This window comes from Callithrix jacchus, chromosome 9 (genome assembly GCF_049354715.1).
Source record: "Callithrix jacchus isolate 240 chromosome 9, calJac240_pri, whole genome shotgun sequence".
Classification (NCBI taxonomy): Eukaryota; Metazoa; Chordata; class Mammalia; order Primates; family Cebidae; genus Callithrix; species Callithrix jacchus.
Window position 1 is genome coordinate 102748897 of NC_133510.1, and position 21888 is coordinate 102770784.

Here is a 21888-nt window from a genome sequence, read left to right on the forward strand (position 1 = left end):
CCATGTTTGTACCAACATGTTTATAACAATTAAGTAATCTCTAAGACAATACAGGTTTTCTCTACTATATCACTTCTTCTGAGCCCTTACTAGCGAATCTTTAATGTCCATATTTCTGTTCAAGGCAATCTAAGCTTTTTATATCATGGACCTCAAAATTCTTCTAGCTTCTACCCAATGCCCAATTCCAAATCCATTTCTATATTTTTATGTACCTGTTATAGTAGCACTCCCCTTCCAGGTACCAAAATGTGTAATAGTTTTCTAGGGCTACCATTACAAATTACCACAAACTTAGTTGCTTATAACAACACAAATTTATTCTCTCATAGTTCTCAAGGTCAAAGTCTAAAATGATTCTCTCTGGGCTAAAGTTAAGGTGTTGGCAGAGCCATCGCCTTCTGGAGGCTCTAGTAGAGAATGCACTTCTGCTTTCTCAGCTTCCAGAGGACTTTTGCATTCCTTTGGTCCATGGCTGCACCACTCTGATCTCTACTTTCAGCATCACATATCCTCTGACTCTGACCCTCCTGCCTTTCTCTTACAAAGACCATTGTGATTACACTGGACCCATCACATAATCCAGGTAACACCCCCAATTCAAGATCCTAAACTGAATCATATCTTCAAAGTTCCTCTACCACATACGCTAACTTATTCAGGTTTTGAAGATTAGAATGTTAGTATCCTTTGGGAAATTATTCTGTATACCACAGCCATTGTTCATTATTAACTGAATTCTGTTTAAAATATTTAACCCATATTTTCTTTTCTTTTTTTTTCCCCTGGTTTAATAAGGACTTGTTTATTTTGAAGAAAAAGGTCCCAAACATCAGGCTGTTCACAAAAATAACCCACAGTATTAACTTTAGAAAACAAATCTTAAGACTATAACATTAATTATTTTTCTAGAGGATACATTTGACATCCCAACTCTTATTCACAAAAATACATTGTTATATTAGTGTTGAACTGCCACACACGACACACTAATGTTGGGGTGTAACACACATACTTCTAACTCAAAGCTGCTTTCAGGAGCTACTCAACCAAATGAGATTGCCTTTGCAGTTAGGGAAACTAACCCATATTTTCAATTACATAGTTTTAAGCACTAACGCTACTGATTGACTATCCTACTGAACTAACATCTTGTCATTTCCACATTTCAAGCATTGGTTCTTTTAAAAGTTTTGGGAAGAAGAAATTTGGCAAGAGAATAAAATTATATATTGAATTATACAATTCCCAGAGCAGTTATATGAATAATATCTCAATTCATTATTGTGGTTCAGAGTATTTCCAAAGTATGCAGTAGTTTTATTGTTGCAGGGGGAAAGCTAAAGCCCTTTCACAAAACTATAACTATTCTGGAGTTGAAAGGTATCTCAGGGGTCATCTCCATTACAAAGCTGAGAAAAGTAAGGCCCAGAGAGGTTAAATTATTAACCCAGTGACAGAAACTCCAATAGAGAGGAGATAGTGTATAAATTTATTGGATGTCTAATGACTATATAGAAATCTGATTTAACAGCAAACACATAGCTGCCGCATTTTCATAAAAGGAATTTCTCAAGTTCAGGTAGTTTATTATTTAGCTATCTGAGTTTCTCAAGTTTTGAGACAAATGCTAATAAGGTAGTTTTCTAAACAGCTAGAGGTATTTCAGACAAACCCCATCAAATTCTTAAAAGTAGATATTTGTCAGAATGCCACACAGGATGGTTATCAATCCAAATGAAAGAGGTTCAACTGTTGTCAGTCTATTGACTGGTTTGGAAAATCCAAATGTCTATAGGCTCTAAAAGTAATGTAGTTTCTGGTTTCCTTGGAGACCAGTCAGTGCTCTAATAGAACCCTAAGATAAATAACTTGTCATATATGTGTATAGCATAAAAGTGCTCTAAAGAAAATCCGTAAAAAAAAGGACTTAAATTAAATTTTTCTGTGTCCAATGCCACCTATCCAGTTGTGCCTTATGAAAAACACCAGAACCACTTGGGTACTTTTAAAATGTTAATTTACGCTCTGGGACTCAAGATGGCACTGTGAGAACAACCCAGGATTAAAGCTCTCTTTGAGTCCACGGAGAGGTGAGTCGGAGCTGCATTTCCAGACTGATCTTTGTTGCCCACGGAACGGGTAGATTCCCAAGTATAGGGGACATGCTGGACACCTGGCAGTGCCTCTGCCTGGCGAAGCCGGCAGTCGGGGTGGTGGCGGCTGGCCCTGCCCATCACTCCTCACAGGGCACGCTTGTCCGAGTGCCCTGTTGAGCCAGCAACCTGAGACTTGAGAGGGCTGGACTTGAGACTGAGCGAGACTTTGACAGTGGACCCGCCCAGGGGATTGCAGGGACAGAGCATTTGGGCTAGCCCAGTGGGACGAACAAGACCACAATTTCAAGTGATCACCGTGCAGTCAGTCTGAGAAGCTCTGTGGGGGAGGTGCGTCCACCATTACCGAGGCAACCCGCCCCCAACTGAGATACACGCCCACTGCTGAGGCAGCCAGCCGTTGCCGAGGCAACCCGTCCCTACTGAGATACACGCCCACTGCTGACGCAGCCTGCCGTTGCCGAGACAACCCGCTACAACAGAGAGACTCTGCCTCAGGGCGTGGCGGAGACCACAGCAGAACAGCAGACACTGCCCTAACAGGGCGAGCCTCACAACAGCAGGGCGGAGCCTTGGCAGGCTAACAGTGGCTAGTCTGCCTTCTAGCTGGGCAGGACACCTGATCGGACATCCAAAAATAAAGCCCGAATCCCCCAACACAGAGCATATGAGAAAAAAAGGGTTTTTTTAATGAGCTCTGTTGCAGCAGAATCAAACATAGCAGCCTAACAGCCCTGAATGAACAACAGAGATCACAGCTCAGCAACTGAGCTCCTATAAAGCACAGACTGTCTCCTCAAGCAGCTCCCTGACCCCTCTATATCCAAAAGACTGACATTAGGCACGCATCATCCTGGAACAAAGATAGCAGAAAAAGAAACTGGTAGCATCCCTCGCTGTGCCACAGCTACTAGAGGTGCACCCCAGTCAAGCAGGGTCTGGAGCAGACCTCAGCAGTCGTACAGAGAAGGGGCTAGACTGGTAGAAGGAAAACCAAGTAACAGAAATACTTCATCATCAAAAATCTGGGTGTCCACTCAGAGACCCAATCGAAAAGTCAGCAACTACGCAGACGACAAGCGGATAAATCCACAAAGATGGGAAGAAACCAGCGAAAAAAGGAGGAAAACACCCAAAACCAGAACACCTCACCTCCTAGAAAGGACCAAAACTCCTCACCAGCAAGGGAACCAAGCTGGACAGAGAATGACTGTGATGAAATGATGGAATTAGACTTCAGAAGGTGGATAGTGAGAAACTTTTGTGAGCTAAAAGAACATGTATTTAATCAATGCAAAGACACTAAGGAACTTGAAAAAAGATATGAGGAAATGATAACAAGAATGGATAACTTAGAGAGGAATATGAATGAAATAAAGAAGCTGAAAAACACAATACGAGAACTTCGTGAAGCGTGCACAAGTTTCAATAGCCGAATTGACCAACCAGAAGAAAGAATATCTGAAGTCGAAGACCAACTCAACGAAATAAAGTGAGAAACCAAGATTAGAGAAAAAAGCGCTAAAAGGAATGAACAAAGTCTCCAAGAAATGTGGGACTATGTGAAAAGACCTAACCTACGTTTGATAGGTGTACCAGAAGAGGACAAAGAGAATGAATCCAAGTTGGAAAATACTCTTCAGGACATCATCCAGGAAAATTTCCCCCACCTAGCAAGACAGGCCAACACTCAAATACAGGAAATACAGAGAACACCACAAAGATATTCCGCAAGAAGAGCAACCCCAAGGCACATAATCGTCAGATTCAACAAGGTTGAAATAAAGGAGAAAATACTAAAGGCAGCCAGAGAGTAAGGTCGGGTCACCCACAAAGGGAAGCCCATCAGACCCAGAGCAGATCTCTTGGCAGAAACACTACAAGCCAGAAGAGAGTGGGGGCCAATATTCAACATTCTTAAAGAAAAGAACTTTCAACCCAGAATTTCATATCCAGCCAAACTGAGCTTCAGAAGTGAAGGAAATATAAAATCCTTTGTGAACAAGCAAGTACTCAGAGATTTTGTCACCACCAGGCCTGCTTTAGAAGAGCTCCTAAAAGAGGCACTACACATAGAAAGGGACAACCAGTACCAGCCATTCCAAAATCACACTAAATGCTAAAAAGCATCAACATAATGAAGAATCTACAACAACTAACAGGCAAAACAGCCACTTAGCATCAAAATGGCAGTATCAAATTCACACATAACAATATTAACCCTAAATATAAATGGACTAAATGCACCAATCAAAAGACACAGACTGGGGGGAGGACTCAAGATGGCGCTGTGAGAACAACCCAGGATTGGAGCTCGCGTTGTGTCCATGGAAAGGTGAGTCTGAGCTGCATTTCCAGACTGATCTCTGTTGCCCACGAAACGGGGAAATTCCCAAGTGAAGAGGAGACGCGGGACGCCAGGCAGAACCTCCACCTGGAGAAGCCGGCAGCCGGGGTGGCGGCGGCCGGCCCTACCCAGTGCTCCCCACAGGGCGTGCTTGTCTGGGTGCCCCGTTGAAATGGCAACAGGAGACGTGAGAGGGCTGGACTTGAGACTGAGCTAGACTTGGACAGTGGGCCAGTCAGGGGATCGCAGGGACAGAGCGTTAGGGTTGGCCCAGTGGGACAAACAAAAACACGATTTCAAACAAGGCCCGGGCAGACGGCCTGAGACACTCTGAGGGGGAGGGGCATCCACCATTACCGAGGCAACCTGCCCCAACTGAGATACACGCCCATTGCTGACGCAGCCAGCTGGTGCCGAGGCAACCTGTCCCTACTGAGATACACGCCCACTGCTGACGCAGCCTGCCGTTGCCGAGGCAACCCGTCCCTACTGAGATACACGCCCACTGCTGACGCACCCTGCCATTGCCAAGGCAACCCGTCCCTACTGAGATACACGCCCACTGCTGACGCAGCCTGCCATTGCCGAGGCAACCCGTCCCTACTGAGATACACGCCCACTGCTGACGCAGCCTGCCATTGCCGAGGCAACCCGTCCCTACTGAGATACACGCCCACTGCTGACGCAGCCTGCCGCTGCTGAGGAAACCCACTACAACAGAGAGACTCCGCCGCAGGTCATGGCGGAGACCACAGCAGAGCCTGCAGGAACAGGGCTAATCACACAACAGCAGGGCGGAGCCTCAGCAGCCAAACAGCGGCTAGTCTGCGTCCTAGCTGGGCAGGACCTCAACGGACATCCAAAAATAAAGCCCAAACCCCTCAACACAGAGCATTTGAGAAAAAAAGGGTTTTTTAATGAGCTCTGTTGCTGCAGAATCAAACATAGCAGCCTAACAGCCCTGAATGAACAACAGAGCTCACAGCTCGGCAATTAAGCCCCTATAAAGTACAAACTGTCTCCTCAAGCAGCTCGCTGACCCCTCTATATCCAAAAGACTGACATTAGGCACGCATCATCCTGGAACAAAGATAGCAGAAAAAGAAACTGGTAGCATCCCTCACTGTGCCACAGCTGCTAGAGGTGCACCCCAGTCAAGCAGGGTCTGGAGCAGACCTCAGCAGTCGTACAGAGAAGGGGCTAGACTGGTAGAAGGAAAACCAAGTAACAGAAATACTTCATCATCAACATTCTGGGTGTCCACTCAGAGACCCAATTGAAAAGTCAGCAACTACGCAGACGACCAGCAGACAAATCCACAAAGATGGGAAGAAACCAGCGCAAAAAGGAGGAAAACACCCGAAACCAGAACACCTCGCCTCCTAGAAAGGACCAAAACTCCTCACCAGCAAGGGAACAAAGCTGGATGGAGAATGACTGTGACGAAATGACAAAATCAGACTTCAGAAGATGGATAATGAGAAACTTTTGTGAGCTAAAAGAACATGTATTAAATCAATGCAAAGAAACTAAGAACCTTGAAAAAAGATTCAAGGAAATGATAACAAGAATGGATAACTTAGAGAGGAATATGAATGAATTAAAGGAGCTGAAAAACACAATACGAGAACTTCGCGAAGCAAACACAAGTTTCAATAGCCGAATTGACCAAGCAGAAGAAAGAATATCTGAAGTCGAAGACGAACTCAATGAAATAAAACGAGAAACCAAGATTAGAGAAAAAAGCGCAAAAAAAAAATGAACAAAGTCTCCAAAAAATGTGAGACTATGTGAAAAGACCTAACCTACGTTTGATAGGTGTACCAGAAGAGGACGAAGACAACTAATCCAAGTTGGAAAATACTCTTCAGGACATCATCCAGGAAAATTTCCCCCACCTAGCAAGACAGGCCAACACTCAATTGCAGGAAATACAGAGAACACCACAAAGATATTCCGCAAGAAGAGCAACCCCAAGGCACATAATCGTCAGATTCAACAAGGTTGAAATAAAGGAGAAAATACTAAGGGCAGCCAGAGAGTAAGGTCAGGTCACCCACAAAGGGAAGCCCATCAGACTCACAGCAGATCTCTCGGCAGAAACACTACAAGCCAGAAGAGAGTGGGGGCCAATATTCAACATTCTTAAAGAAAAGAACTTTCAACCCAGAATTTCATATTCAGCCAAACTGAGCTTCAGAAGTGAAGGAAAAATAAAATCCTTTGCGAACAAGCAAGTACTCAGAGATTTTGTCACCACCAGGCCTGCTTTAAAAGAGCTCCAAAAAGAGGCACTACACATAGAAAGGATCAAACAGTACCAGCCATTCCAAAATCACACTGAATGCTAAAGAGCATCAAAATAATGAAGAATCTACAACAACTAACAGGCAAAACAGCCACTTAGCATCAAAATGGCAGTATCAAATTCACACATAACAATATTAACCCTAAATGTAAATGGACTAAATGCACCAATCAAAAGACACAGACTGGCAAATTGGATAAAAATCCAAAACCCATCAGTGTGCTGTATACAGGAAACCCATCTCACATGCAAGAATACACAAAGGCTCAAAATAAAGAGATGGAGGAAGATTTACCAAGCTAATGGAGAGCAAAAAAAAAGCAGGAGTTGCAATTCTCATCTCTGATAAAATAGACTTTAAAGCAACAAAGATCAAAAGAGACAAAGAAGGCCATTACATAATGGTAAAAGGATCGATACAACAAGAAGAGCTAACGATCCTAAACATATATGGACCCAATGCAGGAGCACCAAGATACATAAGGCAAGTTCTTAATGACTTACAAAAGGACTTAGACTCCCACACAATAATAGTGGGAGACTTTAACACTCCACTGTCAATACTAGACAGATCAACCAGACAGAAAATCAACAAGGATATCCAGGGCTTGAACTCAGACCTGGAGCAAGCAAACCTGATAGTCATTTAAAGAACTCTCCACCCCAAATCCACAGATTACACATTCTTCTCAGCACCATATCACACCTACTCTAAAATTGACCACATAATTGGAAGTAAAGCACTGCTCAACAAATGCAAAACAACTGAAATCATAACAAACAGCCTCTCAGACCATAGTGCAATCAAGTTAGAACTCAGAATTCAGAAACCAACCCAGAACTGCACAGCTTCATGGAAACTGAACAACTGGCTCTTGAATGTTGACTGGGTAAACAACGAAATGAAGGCAGAAATAAAGAAGTTCTTCGAAACCAATGAGAACGAAGACACAACGTGCCAGAACCTCTGGGACACATTTAAAGCAGTCTCTAGAGGAAAGTATATAGCAATAAGTGCCCATATGAGGAGAATGGAGAGATCCAGAATTGACACCCTATCGTCAAAATTGAAAGAGCTAGAGGAGCAAGATCAAAAAAACTCAAAACCTAGCAGAAGACAAGAAATAACTAAGGTCAGAGCTGAACTGAAGGAGATTGAGACACGAAAAACCCTTCAAAAAATGAATAAATCCAAGAGCTGGTTTTTTGAAAAGATCAACAAAATAGACAGACCACTAGCCAGATTGATTAAAAATAAAAGAGAGAACAACCAAATAGATGCAATAAAAAATGATAAAGGGGAAATCACCACAGACTCCACAGAAATTCAAACCATCATCAGAGAAGATTATAAACAACTCTATGCTCATAAACTAGTAAACCTGGAAGAAATGAATAAATTCCTGGACTCCTGTGTCCTCCCAAGCCTAAACCAGGAGGAAGCTGAAACTATGAATAGACCAATAACAAGGTCAGAAGTCGAGGCAGCAATTAAGAGCCTACCACTCAAAAAAAGCCCAGGTCCAGACGGGTTCACAGCCAAATTCTACCAGACACACAAAGAGGAGCTGGTACCATTCCTTCTACAACTATTTCAAACAATCCAAAAAGAGGGAAGCCTTCCCAAATCATTTTACGAGACCAACATCATTCTGATACCAAAACCCGGCAGAGACCCAACAAGAAAAGAAAACTTCAGGCCAATATCCATGATGAACATAGATGAAAAAATCTTCAATAAAATATTGGCAAGCCGATTGCAACAGCAAATCAAAAAACTTATTCATCATGATCAAGTAGGATTCATCCCGGGGATGCAAGGCTGGTTCAACATACGCAAGTCTATCAACGTAATTCACCACATAAACAGAACCAAAACCAAAAACCACATGATTATCTCAATTGACGCAGAGAAGGCATTTGACAAAATTCAGCAACCCTTTATGCTAAGAACCCTCAATAAACTCGGTATCAATGGAACAAATCTCAAAGTAATAAAAGCTATTTATGACAAACCAACAGCCAATATCATACTGAATGGGCAAAAACTGGAAGCATTCCCTTTGAAATCTGGCACTAGACAAGGATGCCCTCTCTCACCACTCCTATTCAATATAGTACTGGAAGTTCTAGCCAGAGCAATCAGGCAAGAAAAAGAAATAAAGGGTATTCAAATAGGAAAGGTGGAAGCCAAATTGTCTCTATTTGCAGACGACATGATAGTATACCTAGAAGACCCCATTGCCTCAGCCCAAAAACTCCTGAAACTGATAAACAACTTCAGCAAAGTCTCAGGATATAAAATCAATGTGCAAAAATCACAAGCATTCGTCTACACCAATAACAGACTTAAAGAGAGCCAAATCAAGAGCGAACTGCCATTCGCAATTGCTACAAAAAGAATAAAATACCTTGGAATACAACTGACAAGGAACGTAAGGGACCTCTTCAAGGAGAACTACAAACCACTGCTCAACAAAATCAGAGAGGACACAAACAGATGGAGAAACATTCCATGTTCATGGTTAGGAAGAATTAACATCGTGAAAATGGCTATACTGCCAAAAGTAATTTACAGAATCAACGCTATCCCCATCAAGCTACCATTGACTTTCTTCACAGAACTGGAAAAAACCACCATGAACTTCATATGGAACCAAAAGAGAGCCCGCATAGCCAAGTCAATTCTAAGCAAAAAGAACACAGCGGGGGGCATCACACTACCGGATTTCAAACTATACTACAAGGCTACAGTAATCATAACAGCATGGTACTGGTACAAAAACAGAGATATAGACCAATGGAACAAAACAGAGGCACCGGAGGCAACACAACATACATACAACTATACAATCTTTGATAAACCTGACAAAAACAAGCAATGGGGCAAGGATTCCTTGTTTAACAAATGGTGTTGGGAAAACTGGCTAGCCATGTGCAGAAAGCAGAAACTGGACCCCTTCCTGACACCTTACACTAAAATTAACTCCAGATGGATTAAAGACTTAAACATAAGACCTGGCACCATAAAAACCCTAGAAGGAAATCTAGGCAAAACTATCCAGGACATAGGAGTAGGAAAGGACTTCATGAACAAAACACCAAAAGCATTGACAACAAAAGCCAAAATAGATAAGTGGGACCTAATGAAACTCCACAGCTTCTGCATGGCAAAAGAAACAGTCACTAGAGTGGATCGCCAACCAACAGAATGGGAAAAAATTTTTGCAGTTTACCCATCTGACAAAGGGCTGATATCCAGAATTTACAAAGAACTCAAACAGATTTACTGGAAAAAAACAAACAGGCCCATTCAAAAGTGGGCAATGGATATGAACAGACACTTTACAAAAGAAGACATACATGAGGCCAACAAACATATGAAAAAATGCTCATCGTCACTGGTCATCAGAGAGATGCAAATCAAAACCACACTGAGATACCATCTCACGCCAGTTAGAATGGCGATCATCAAAAAATCTGGAGACAACAGATGCTGGAGAGGATGTGGAGAAAAAGGAACACTTTTACACTGTTGGTGGGAGTGTAAACTAGTTCAACCATTGTGGAAGACAGCGTGGCGATTTCTCAAGGCCTTAGAAATAGAAATTCCATTTGACCCAGCAATCCCATTACGGGGTATATATCCAAAAGACTATAAATCGTTCTACTATAAGGACACATGTACATGAATGTTCATTGCAGCACTGTTTACAATAGCAAAGACCTGGAATCAACCCAAATGCCCATTGATAATAGACTGGATTGGAAAAATGTGGCACATATACACCATGGAATATTATGCAGCAATCAGAAATGATGAGTTTGTGTCGTTTGTAGGGACATGGATGAATCTGGAGAACATCATCCTCAGCAAACTGACAAGAACAGAAAATGAAACACCGCATATTCTCACTCATAGGCGGGTGTTGAAAAATGAGAACACATGGACACAGAAAGGGGAGTACTAAACACTGGGGTCTATTGGGGGGAAAAGGGGAGGGCCAGTGGGAGGGGGAGGTGGGGAGGGATAGCCTGGGGAGAAATGCCAAATGTGGGTGAAGGGGAGAAGCAAAGCAAAGCACACTGCCATGTGTGTACCTACGCAACTGTCTTGCATGCTCTGTTCATGTACCCCAAAATCTAAAATCCAATAAAAAATTTAAAAAAATAAATAAAATGTTAATTTACTAAATGTGTATTTGGTTTCTTGGTTTTGCCAATTACAAGATAAGTAACATAGACTTGAAGTGGAAGTTAAGATATAAAGACTTTAGAAAGGCCAGTACAAAGTGCTATTGATGTGTGAATAGGCATCTCAATAAATAAAGTAAAAATATTCAAAGTATCCAAAATAATCAAACATTCAATATGAAAGGAAGAAATTATGTTTGCATTGACTTATACAACTAAAGACTCAACTGAGCTGGGTGCAGTGTCTCACGCCTGTAATCTTAGCACTTTGGGAGGCTGAGGCAGGCAGACCATGAAGTCAAGAGCTCGAGACCAGCCTGACCAATATACTGAAACACCGTCCCTACTAAAAATACAAAAATTAGCCAGATGTTGTGGCACCCGCCTGTGGTCCCAGCAACTTGGGAGGCTGAGGCAGGAGAATCACTTGAACCTGGGAAGTGGAGGTTGCAGTGAGCTGAGATCATGACACTGACTTCAGTCTGGGCAACAGAGTGGGATTCCATCTCAAAAAAAGACTCAACTATGGCTATGGCTCTGTGTGTGTGTGTGTGTGTATGTGTGTGTGTGTGTGTGTGTGTGTGTGTGTTGTATGTATTCATGTGGGTTATCATGTGCCATTTCAATAATACCTTTATAATTATAATCTTATTTTGTTATAAGATATTAAAATCTCAATGAATTGATATTTAAAATACCTGGTAAAATTCTTTAGAACTCTTCTTTTCAATACAATCTGATGGTAAAGAATAGAGCACACATGTGATGTTTAAGGCTCTTTTCTCTCCATAGCCATGGTACAAATGTCTAGGTAAAAGCTTAAAAATTGCATCAACAATTTGAGGGTGAGTCAAAACATAAAATTTATCATGGCTGTAGAAACAGACAAAAAATACATTGCTAATAAAATAGCTTTTTCCCCTGGTAACAGAAACAAACTTCCTAATAAAACAGAAATTATAAAGAAAATGAAAATTACACCACTCAGAGATAAGCAATTTAAAAATTTCACTGAACATAATTTCATACCCACAAACACATACACATGATCTTACATAAATTGAATCTCACTTATATTATGAGTTTGAAATCAGTTTTTCTCTTTTTCTTTAGGAAAAAAGAAGGTCAGGGATATCTTTTCATGTCAATAAATAGGAAAACTGCATAATCATTTTTAGGGCTGTAGAGTGTCCCACCACCGAATGCTCCCTAATTTATTTAAGTAATCCCCTACTGTAAGACAATAATGCTGTTTATAATTTTTTACTCTATAGTAAACATTGATAAACATTCTATCCTAATCTGTTATCCAATTCTCTCTTTAAAATAAATGTCTACAACTAGAGGAGCTGGATATTTTAAGAGTATATATATTTTAAATTCTTGGCTTTAACAAAAAGTTTACCTCTAATCCTTTTGAAAGCAACTTTCCAGAATGCATTAAGGTCCCTAATGGGTGGGGGAGGGGGGGAGTGGTCTGCTGAGCTGTGGAGGATGGTAGGGGTGAGGGTGGGGTGGACCCTGAGGTAGAAACTGCTGGGTGACATAGAAAAAAGGGTGTGTGATAGGGCAGGTCACAATGGGTAGGGGAGGATAAAAGTGGTCCTGCAGGTGGTTTAGCAGCAGTGGATGGTTCAGGTTTGGGAGAAGAGCAGTGGGATTGGCAGTTGAAGCTGTGGAATCAAAGTGCAAAGGCTGTTGTGAAGTGGAATACCAGGCCAAAATGGAGGTACCTCCTGAATGAGCACCAATACCTGTGTGCCTGGACGAGGGCCCCAACATCTGTGCTCCTGACAGCTCCATGCACTAAGCCGGGCACAGTCTGGATCCTGAGAACCGACTGTCTCTGTCATTGAGCAGTTGGTAGTCAATACCCACCCTATTCTCATTCACTTGGGGACAAAAAAGAAAGCCTGCAGAATACTACCACTGGCCCACCTGCCAGAGTGGCCAAGGAAACAGCATGCCCTTCAAGACAAGTTAGGAAAGGTGTGGAGCAGTTGCTAGGAACTGCCTTGATAAAAGACAGGAGGACCAGTGTATGTTACCATATTACACAGCCGAAAGCAGCCCTTCAATGGGCATGTTTAATACCACCATGGGAAAGCTGCAGTGGCAACTGTACAAAGGCAAGTATACTACAATATTCAGGTATGCACCCATGTTTGAGAGCGACTTTATCCAGATCAGCAAAACAGGAGAAGTGACTGATGTGCACAACCGTGCCCAAATGGTAACACTGGCCATTGTTCACTCCAGTCCCTGCCTCACACTACCTGATGTCATGCTGCTGGCCAGACCAGCTGTTGTCTGTGACAATGCCAGGTGTGGTCCTGACACCCAGGAAAGAGGTAGTCTACCTGCACAGCTCTTAGAACTAACCAGGCTGCTTCCCTTGATATTTGTGAAAATAAGCATCCACAACAGCATAAAAAAACAGCTCCACCTGAAGCTTGCCACTGGCCGCTCCTTTTTTTTTTCTTTTCTTTTTTTTTTTTTTTTTGCATTTTAGGTTTTGGGGTACATATGCGGATCATGCAAGACATTTGCATAGGTACACACATGGCAGTGTGTTTTGCTGCCTTCCTCCCCTTCACCCACATTTGGCATTTCTCCCCAGGCTATCCCTCCCCAGATCCCCCCTGCCGCTGTCCCTCCCCTCTTCCCCCAATAGACCCCAGTGTTTGGTACTCCCTTCCCTGTGTCCATCTGTTCTCATTTTTCATCACCTGCCTATGAGTGAGAATATGCGGTATTTCATTTTCTGTTTTTGTGTTAGTTTGCTGACAATGATGTTCTCCAGATTCATCCATGTAACTACAAACGACACAAACTCTTCATTTTTGATAGCTGCATAATATTCCATGGTGTATATGTGCCACATTTTCCCAATCCAGTCTATTATCAATGGGCATTTGGGTTGGTTCCAGGTCTTTGCTATTGTAAACAGTGCTGCAATGAACATTCGTGTGCATGTGTCCTTATGGTAGAACGATTTATAGTCCTTTGGATATATACCCAGTAATGGGATTGCTGGGTCAATTGAAATTTCTACTTCTAAGGCCTTGAGGAATCACCACACTGTCTTCCACAATGGCTGAACTAGTTTACACTCCCACCAACAGTGTAAAGGTGTTCCTATTTCTCCACATCCTCTCCAGCATCTGTTGTCTCCAGATTTTTTAATGATCGCCATTCTAACTGGCATGAGATGGTATCTCAATGTGGTTTTGATTTGCATCTTTCTAATGACCAGTGACGATGAGCATTTTTTCATATGTTTGTTGGCCTCATGTATGTCTTCTTTTGTAAAGTGTCTGTTCATATCCTTTACCCATTTTTGAATGGGCCTGTTTGTTTTTTTCCAGTAAATCTGTTTGAGTTCTTTGTAAATTCTGGATATCAGCCCTTTGTTAGACGGGTAGACTGCAAACATTTTTTCCCATTCTGTTGGTTGCCGATTCACTCTAGTGACTGTTTCTTTTGCCATGTAGAAGCTGTGTAGTTTGATTAGGTCCCATTTATCTATTTTGGCTTTTGTTGCCAATGCTTTTAGTGTTTTGGTCATGAAGTCCTGCCTACTCCTATGTCCTGAATGGTTTTGCCTAGATTTTCTTCTAGGGTTTTTATGGTGCCATGTCTTATGTTTAAGTCTTTAATCCATCTGGAGTTAATTTTAGTGTACAGTGTAAGGTGTCAGGAAGGGGTCCAGTTTCTGCTTTCTGCACATGGCTAGCCAGTTTTCCCAACACCATTTATTAAACAGGGAATCCTTTCCCCATTGCTTGTTTTTGTCAGGTTTATCAAAGACTGTATGGTTGTAGATATGTTGTGTTGCCGCTGATGCCTCTGTTTTATTCCCTTGGTCTATATCTCTGTTTTGGTACCAGTACCATGCTGTTTTGATTACTGTAGCCTTGTAGTATAGTTTGAAATCCGGTAGTGTGATGCCCCCCTCTGTGTTCTTTTTGCTTAGAATTGACTTGGCTATGCAGGCTCTCTTTTGGTTCCATATGAAGTTCATGGTGTTTTTTTCCAGTTCTGTGAAGAAAGTCAATGGTAGCTTGATGGGGATAGCATTGAGTCTGTAAATTACTTTGGGCAGCATGACCATTTTCACGATATTGATTCTTCCTAACCATAAATATGGAATGTTTCTCCATCTGTTTGTGTCCTCTCTGATTTCATTGAGCAGTGGTTTGTAGTTTTCCTTGAAGAGGTCACTTATGTTCCTTGTGAGTTGTTTTCCTAGATATTTTATTCTTTTTGTAGCAACTGTGAATGGTAGTTCGTTCTTGATTTGGCTCTCTTTAAGTCTGTTATTGGTGTAGACGAATGCTTGTGATTTTTGCACATTGATTTTATATCCTGAGACTTTGCTGAAGTTGCTTATCAGTTTCAGGAGTTTTGGGGCTGAGGCAATTAGGTCTTCTAGGTATACTATCATGTCGTCTGCAAATAGAGACAATTTGGCTTCCACCTTTCCTATTTGAATACACTTTATTTCTTTCTCTTGCCTGATTGCTCTGGCTAGAACTTCCAGTACTATATTGAATAGGAGTGGTGAGAGAGGGCATCCTTGTCTAGTGCCAGATTTCAAAGGGAATGCTTCCAGTTTTTGCCCACTCAGTATGATATTGGCTGTTGGTTTGTCGTAAATAGCTTCTATTACTTTGAAATATGTTCCACCGATACCGAGTTTATTGAGGGTTTTTAGCATAAAGGGCTGTTGAATTTTGTCGAATGCCTTCTCTGCATCAATTGAGATAATCATGTGGTTTTTGGTTTTGGTTCTGTTTATGTGGTGAATTACGCTTATAGACTTGCATATGTTGAACCAGCCTTGCATCCCCGGGATGAATCCTACTTTATCATGATGGATAAGTTTTTTGATTTGCTGTTGCAATCAGCTTGCCATTATTTTATCGAAAATTATGCATCTATGTTCATCATGGATATTGGCCTGAAGTTTTCTTTTCTTGTTGGGTCTCTGCCAGGTTTTGGTAACAAGATGATGTTGGTCTCATAAAATGATTTGGGAAGGATTCCCTCTTTTGGGATTATTTGAAATAGTTTCAGTAGGAATGGTAACAGTTCCTCTTTGTGTGTCTGGTAGAATTCGGCTGTGAACCCATCTGGACCTGGGCTTTTTTTGTGTGGTAGGCTCTTAATTGCTGCCTCGACTTCTGACCTTGTTATTGGTCTATTCATAGTTTCGGCTTCCTCCTGGTTTAGGCTTGGGAGGACACAAGAGTCCAGGAATTTATTCATTTCTTCCAGGTTTACTAGTTTATGTGCATAGCGTTGTTTGTAATCTTCTCTGATGATGGTTTGAATTTCTGTGGAGTCTGTGGTGATTTCCCCTTTATCATTTTTTATTGCATCTATTTGGTTGTTCTCTCCTTTTTTATCAGTCTGGCTAGTGGTCTGTCTATTTTGTTGATCTTTTCAAAAAACAAGCTCTTGGATTTATTGATTTTTTGAAGGGTTTTTCGTGTCTCTATCTCCTTCAGTTCAGCTCTGATCTTAGTTATTTCTTGTCTTCTGCTAGGTTTTGAGTTTTTTTGATCTTGCTCCTCTAGCTCTTTCAATTTTGACGATAGGGTGTCCATTTTAGATTTCTCCACTCTTCTCATATGGGCACTTATTGCTATATATTTTCCTCTAGAGACTGCTTTAAATGTGTCCTAGAGATTCTGGTATGTTGTGTCTTCATTCTCATTGGTTTTGAAGAACTTCTTTATTTCTGCCTTAATTTCATTGTTTATCCAGTCAACATTCAAGAGCCAGTTGTTCAGTTTCCATGAAGCTGTGCGATTCTGAGTTAGTTTCTGAATTCTGAGTTCTAACTTGACTGCACTATGGTCTGAGAGACTGTTTGTTATAATTTCCGTTGTTTTGCATTTGCTGAGGAGTGCTTTCCTTCCAACTATGTGGTCAATTTTAGAGTAGGTGTGATGTGGTGCTGAGAAGAATGTATATTCTGTGAATTTGGGGTGGAGAGTTCTGAAAATGTCTATCAGGTTTGCTTGTTCTAGGTCTGAGTTCAAGCCCTGAATATCCTTGTTAATTTTCTGTCTGGTTGATCTGTCTAATATTGACAGTGGAGTGTTAAAGTCTCCCACTATTATTGTGTGGGAGTCTAAGTCTCTTTGTAAGTCATTAAGAACTTGCCTTACATATCTGGGTGCTCCTGTATTGGGTCCGTATATATTTAGGATCGTTAGCTCTTTTTGTTGTATCGATCCTTTTACCATTATGTAATGACCTTGTTTGTCTCTTTTGATCTTTGTTGCTTTAAAGTCTATTTTATCAGAGATGACAATTGCAACTCCTGCTTTTTTTTGCTCTCCATTTGCTTGGTAAATCTTCCTCGATCCCTTTATTTTGAGCCTTTGTGTATCCCTGCATGTGAGGTGGGTTTCCTGGATACAGCACACTGATGGGTTTTGATTTTTATCCAATTTGCCAGTCTGTGTCTTTTGATTGGTGCATTTAGCCCATTTACATTTAGGGTTAATATTGTTATGTGTGAATTTGACACTGCTGTTTTGATACTAGCTGGCTGTTTTGCCCGTTAGTTGATGAAGATTCTTAATTTTGTTGATGCTCTTTAGCATTTAGTGTGTTTTTGGAATGGCTGGCACTGGTTGTTCCTTTCTATGTGTAGTGCCTCTTTCAGGAGCTCTTTTAAAGCAGGCCTGGTGGTGACAAAATTCTGAGTACTTGCTTGTTCACAAAGGATTTTATTTTTGCTTCACTTACGAAACTCAGTTTGGCTGGATATGTAATTCCGGGTTGAAAGTTCTTTTCTTTAAGGATGTTGAATATTGGCCCCTACTCTCTTTTTGCTTGTAGAGTTTCTGCCGAGAGGTCTGCTGTGAATCTGATGGGCTTCCCTTTGTGTGTGACCCGACCTTTCACTCTGGCTGCCCTTAGTATTTTCTCCTTCATTTCAACCTTGGTGAATCTGACGATTATGTGCCTTGGGGTTGCTCTTCTTGCGGAATATCTTTGTAGTGTTCTCTGTATTTCCTGCATTTGATTGTTGACCTGCCTTGCTAGGTTGGGGAAATTATCCTGGATAATATCCTGAAGAGTATTTTCCAGCTTGAATTCATTCTCTTCTTCCCCTTCTGGTATACCTATCAAATGTAGGTTAGGTCTCTTCACATAGTCCCACATTTCTTGGAGACTTTGTTCATTCCTTTTTGCGTTTTTTTCTCTAATCTTGGTTTCTCATTTTATTTCATTGAGTTGATCTTCGACTTCTGAAATTCTTTCTTCTGCTTGGTCAATTCGGCTATTGAAACTTGTGCATGCTTCACAAAGTTCTCATGTTGTGTTTTTCAGCTCTTTCAATTCATTCATATTCCTCTCTAAGTTACCCATCCTTGTTATCATTTCCTCAAATGTTTTTTCAAATCTTTTTTCAAGGTTCTTAGTTTCTTTACATTGATAGAGAACATGTTCTTTTAGCTCACAGAAGTTTCTCATTACCCATATTCTGAAGTCTGATTCCGTCATTTCATTACAGTCATTCTCCGTCCAGCTTTGTTCCCTTCCTGGTGAGGAGTTTTGGTCCTTTGTAGGAGTCGAGGTGTTCTGGTTTTGGGTGTTTTCCTCCTTTTTGCATTGGTTTCTTCCCAACTTTTTGGATTTGTCCAGCTGTTGTCTGAGTAGTTGCTGACTTTTCGATTGGGTCTCTGAGTGGACACCCAGATTGTTGATGATGAGATATTTCTGTTACTTGGTTTTCCTTCTACCAGTCTAGCCCCTCTGCTATACGACTGCTGAGGTCCACTCCAGGCCCTGCTTGTCTGGGGTACACCTGTAGCAGCTGCAGAGCAGCGAGGGATGCTACCAGTTTTTTCTGCTGCTATCTTTGTCCCAGAATGATGCCCACTTAATGTCAGTCTGATCAGTCCTTTTTGAGGTGACTCTGGATTTACAGGGGTCAGGGAGCTGCTTGAGAAGATGGTCTGTACTTTATAGGAGCTCAAATGCTGAGCTGTGAGCTCCGTTGTTCATTCAGGGCTGTTAGGCAGGTGCATTTAAGTCTGCTACAGCAGAACTCTTAAAACCCCTTTTTTCCCTCAGATGCTCTGTTTCAGGGGGTTGGGGCTTTCTTTGAGTGTCCATTGCACTATCCTGCCCAGCTAGGTGGCAGTCTAGTAACTATTTGCCTGCCGAGGCTCCGCCCTGCTGATGTGGTGTCCGCCCTGTTGCTGCAGGCTCTGCCCTGCAGCCACAGTCTCTGCCGCGGGCTCTGCCCTGCTGCCACCAGCTCCACCCTGCAGCGGAGTCTCTCTGTTATGGCAGGTTGCCTCGGCAATGGCAGGCTGCATCAGCAATGGGAGTGTACCTCAGTAGGGGCGGATTGCCTCGGTAATGGTGAATGCCCCTCCCCCACCGAGCTGCACTGTCCTGGGTTCAGGTGTGCCAGCAGTGAAACTCTCCACCCGGAGCATTTCAAATTGTCATTTTGTTTGTCCCTGTGGGTGTGAAACCCACCGAGCCTGCTCACCTGGCTCCCTGCCTCAGAGCACCTTTCTTTTTTTTTTTTTTTTAAGTTGAACGGATGGCTCTCTCCCAGGTGTTTCGGTCGCCCGCTGTTAGAGCACCGGGGTCCATGTGATTTCCTGTGCAGCCAGGCTCAAACGCCACTTCCCAAGAATCTCCTGGTCTGGCTCACTGTCCAAGTCCCGTTTAATCAGATGGACATGCTAATCTGCCCTCCCAAATCTCAGACTGCCAGTTTAGCAGGGCACCCGGGCCAGTGTGTTTTGTGCAGATTATTATGGGGTGCCACTGCGCTGCGGCACCGGCCAAAGCGGCCGCAAAAGCCGAAATGGCTGCGCTTGCATCCCGTGTCTTTCCTACACCTGGGAATTTCCCCGTTCTGTGGGCAACAAAGATCCATCTGTAAATGCGGCTTTGACTCACCCTCTGAGCATTCACTGGGAGCTGTGATCCTGAGTTGTTCTTACTGTGCCATCTTGAATGAAATTCTGGCCACTCCTTTTATCTTCAGCTATGTCCCCCTTCAGATGCAAGTGAAGACCTTTCTGTTCACTGGGAAAACCTTGTTTACATTCTGAGTACATCCTGGCTGGGAACACTTCAGACTCATCTATGTTTGAGGAAGTGCACAGGAGCCCAATGGTGAGTGTATGCAGAGACTAGATGGGGCCAGTGGCTTTGGGGGAGAGCAGGGAAAGGTCCTGTAGAGCCTTTGGTACTATAGCTCACCTGGGAAATTCATTGCATTTAGAAGGGCCGAAGGCCAAATAAGCTTCCATTTGGAGGCCATGGCACATTGAGGAAGATCCTAGTGCTTCTTCGGTGTTCCCCAGACCTGAATTTCAGAGATTTCTTACCTGTCAGCAACTCTTCATTTTATATCCACAGCTGTTCATTTTATTTCCAATGACATAACATTGTCTAAAGCATCCTGATCAGTCTATTCTGAATCACATACTGCAACCTAGGTAGGTGGATACATTGTAGGACATGTTTCCCTGTGATTGCCACTTATATACATCAGTGGCAACACAACATGCTTGTGTCATGTGCAATAATTTCTTTTTGTTGTTTACCTATAGGAAGAGAAAGGAGATCTTGCTGGTCTCACTTTCTTTGCTATTTTTTCTCTCCCTAGGCATATGCCATGAAGTTCTATGAAGAGAAGGAGCAAATCAGAATCAGTAGACTTCACATGAATGCTGAAATGTTTGGGTCCACCTATTATGATTATACAATAGAGATATGAATCCAACATACCTCCCACATATACTACATTCAAGAGTTTACATACTCCTGCAGTCACAAAACCTATAGTGCCTAATAAAGGGGCAGGGTGGCAATGGCAGTAGCAATGACAATAAGCACCACCACAGGTGCCATGGATGTGGCTGTGACCAAGACTGCAAACTCAGAAGAGAAACACAGCACAGCAGCCTTCAAAGGTCCAGGAGGAAGTTTAGCCAGCACGGCTAGAGTAGGGGAGCTTCCATGGCTTAATCTTGTCATACTGAGGGCTACAAGGACATTCTTGTCCTAAAAGGGTACTTCAAACACATCAGTAAGTGCCATTGGCCTCTCCTTAGAGAGCAGCATGAATGTGGTGACTACAGGCACAGAGAGATACTGACAAGGCTGTTGCATTGACAGTATCTCTCTGCTACTCAAAGACTGACTCTCTGCTACTCAAAGAGTCAATATTGGGGCTCCCTATCTCAGCTCTGCAGAATGAGGCCACATGAGTGAATGGGATGAAAGCCAGAGGGTCTCTACCTAGCTGGACTGACTCTGCAGTAATTGCCTCAAAACCCAATACTACACATGGTGCAGAGGTGGACATCTCACCTAAGACTATGGAGGAGAGAAACATGATTCACCATAATGAAAATCCATCAACTCAAGTTATCTACTCTAATAACACATGTTCTATTAACAGGAAGGGTAGCAATAAAACTAATGGCAATTTATAATCAGGCTCTGAGAACTATCTGTAACCTTCCCTCAACTTCATATTTTTAAATTAATAGATGACAGAGTAAAATGCTGAAGATTACTCTCAAAGATATCCTACATTAGGAGAATTATTATAAAACTATTTTCCAAAATAAAATGAGAACCGAGATACACACACACACACACACACACACACACTCTCTCTCTCTCTTTCTTTCTCTGTCTCTCTCTCTCTCTCTCCAGAGAATCATAGCATTGCCACACATTAACTGTGACATTTAGTGGATAGTTTCTTTTAATGGTCACCTTGGGATTATACATGTATAATATCTGGTACATAGGAAGCATTGTGTAAATGGTAGTGTTGAGAAACACATTCTGAGTTTAATCATAATTTCTAGAAAAGGCTTAATTTTCTCAGTCTCTTCATTCTTGATTTTCCTTCT

At 42.2% G+C, this 21888-nt stretch overlaps 2 protein-coding genes across 14 annotated transcripts in view; one reads left to right on the forward strand and one right to left on the reverse strand.

The window, feature by feature from the left end:
• Positions 1-21888, reverse strand: part of ANKS1B (ankyrin repeat and sterile alpha motif domain containing 1B) — a 1309735-nt gene that overhangs the window by 923275 nt on the left and 364572 nt on the right. The gene's annotated exons all lie outside the window — the stretch shown is intronic.
• On the forward strand, positions 12690-20870 carry GARIN6 (golgi associated RAB2 interactor family member 6). The gene is given in 5 exon segments (XM_078337916.1): positions 12690-12695; positions 12951-13432; positions 19985-20067; positions 20070-20131; positions 20628-20870. Coding segments are annotated over 5 exon segments (744 nt in total). The 3' UTR covers positions 20739-20870.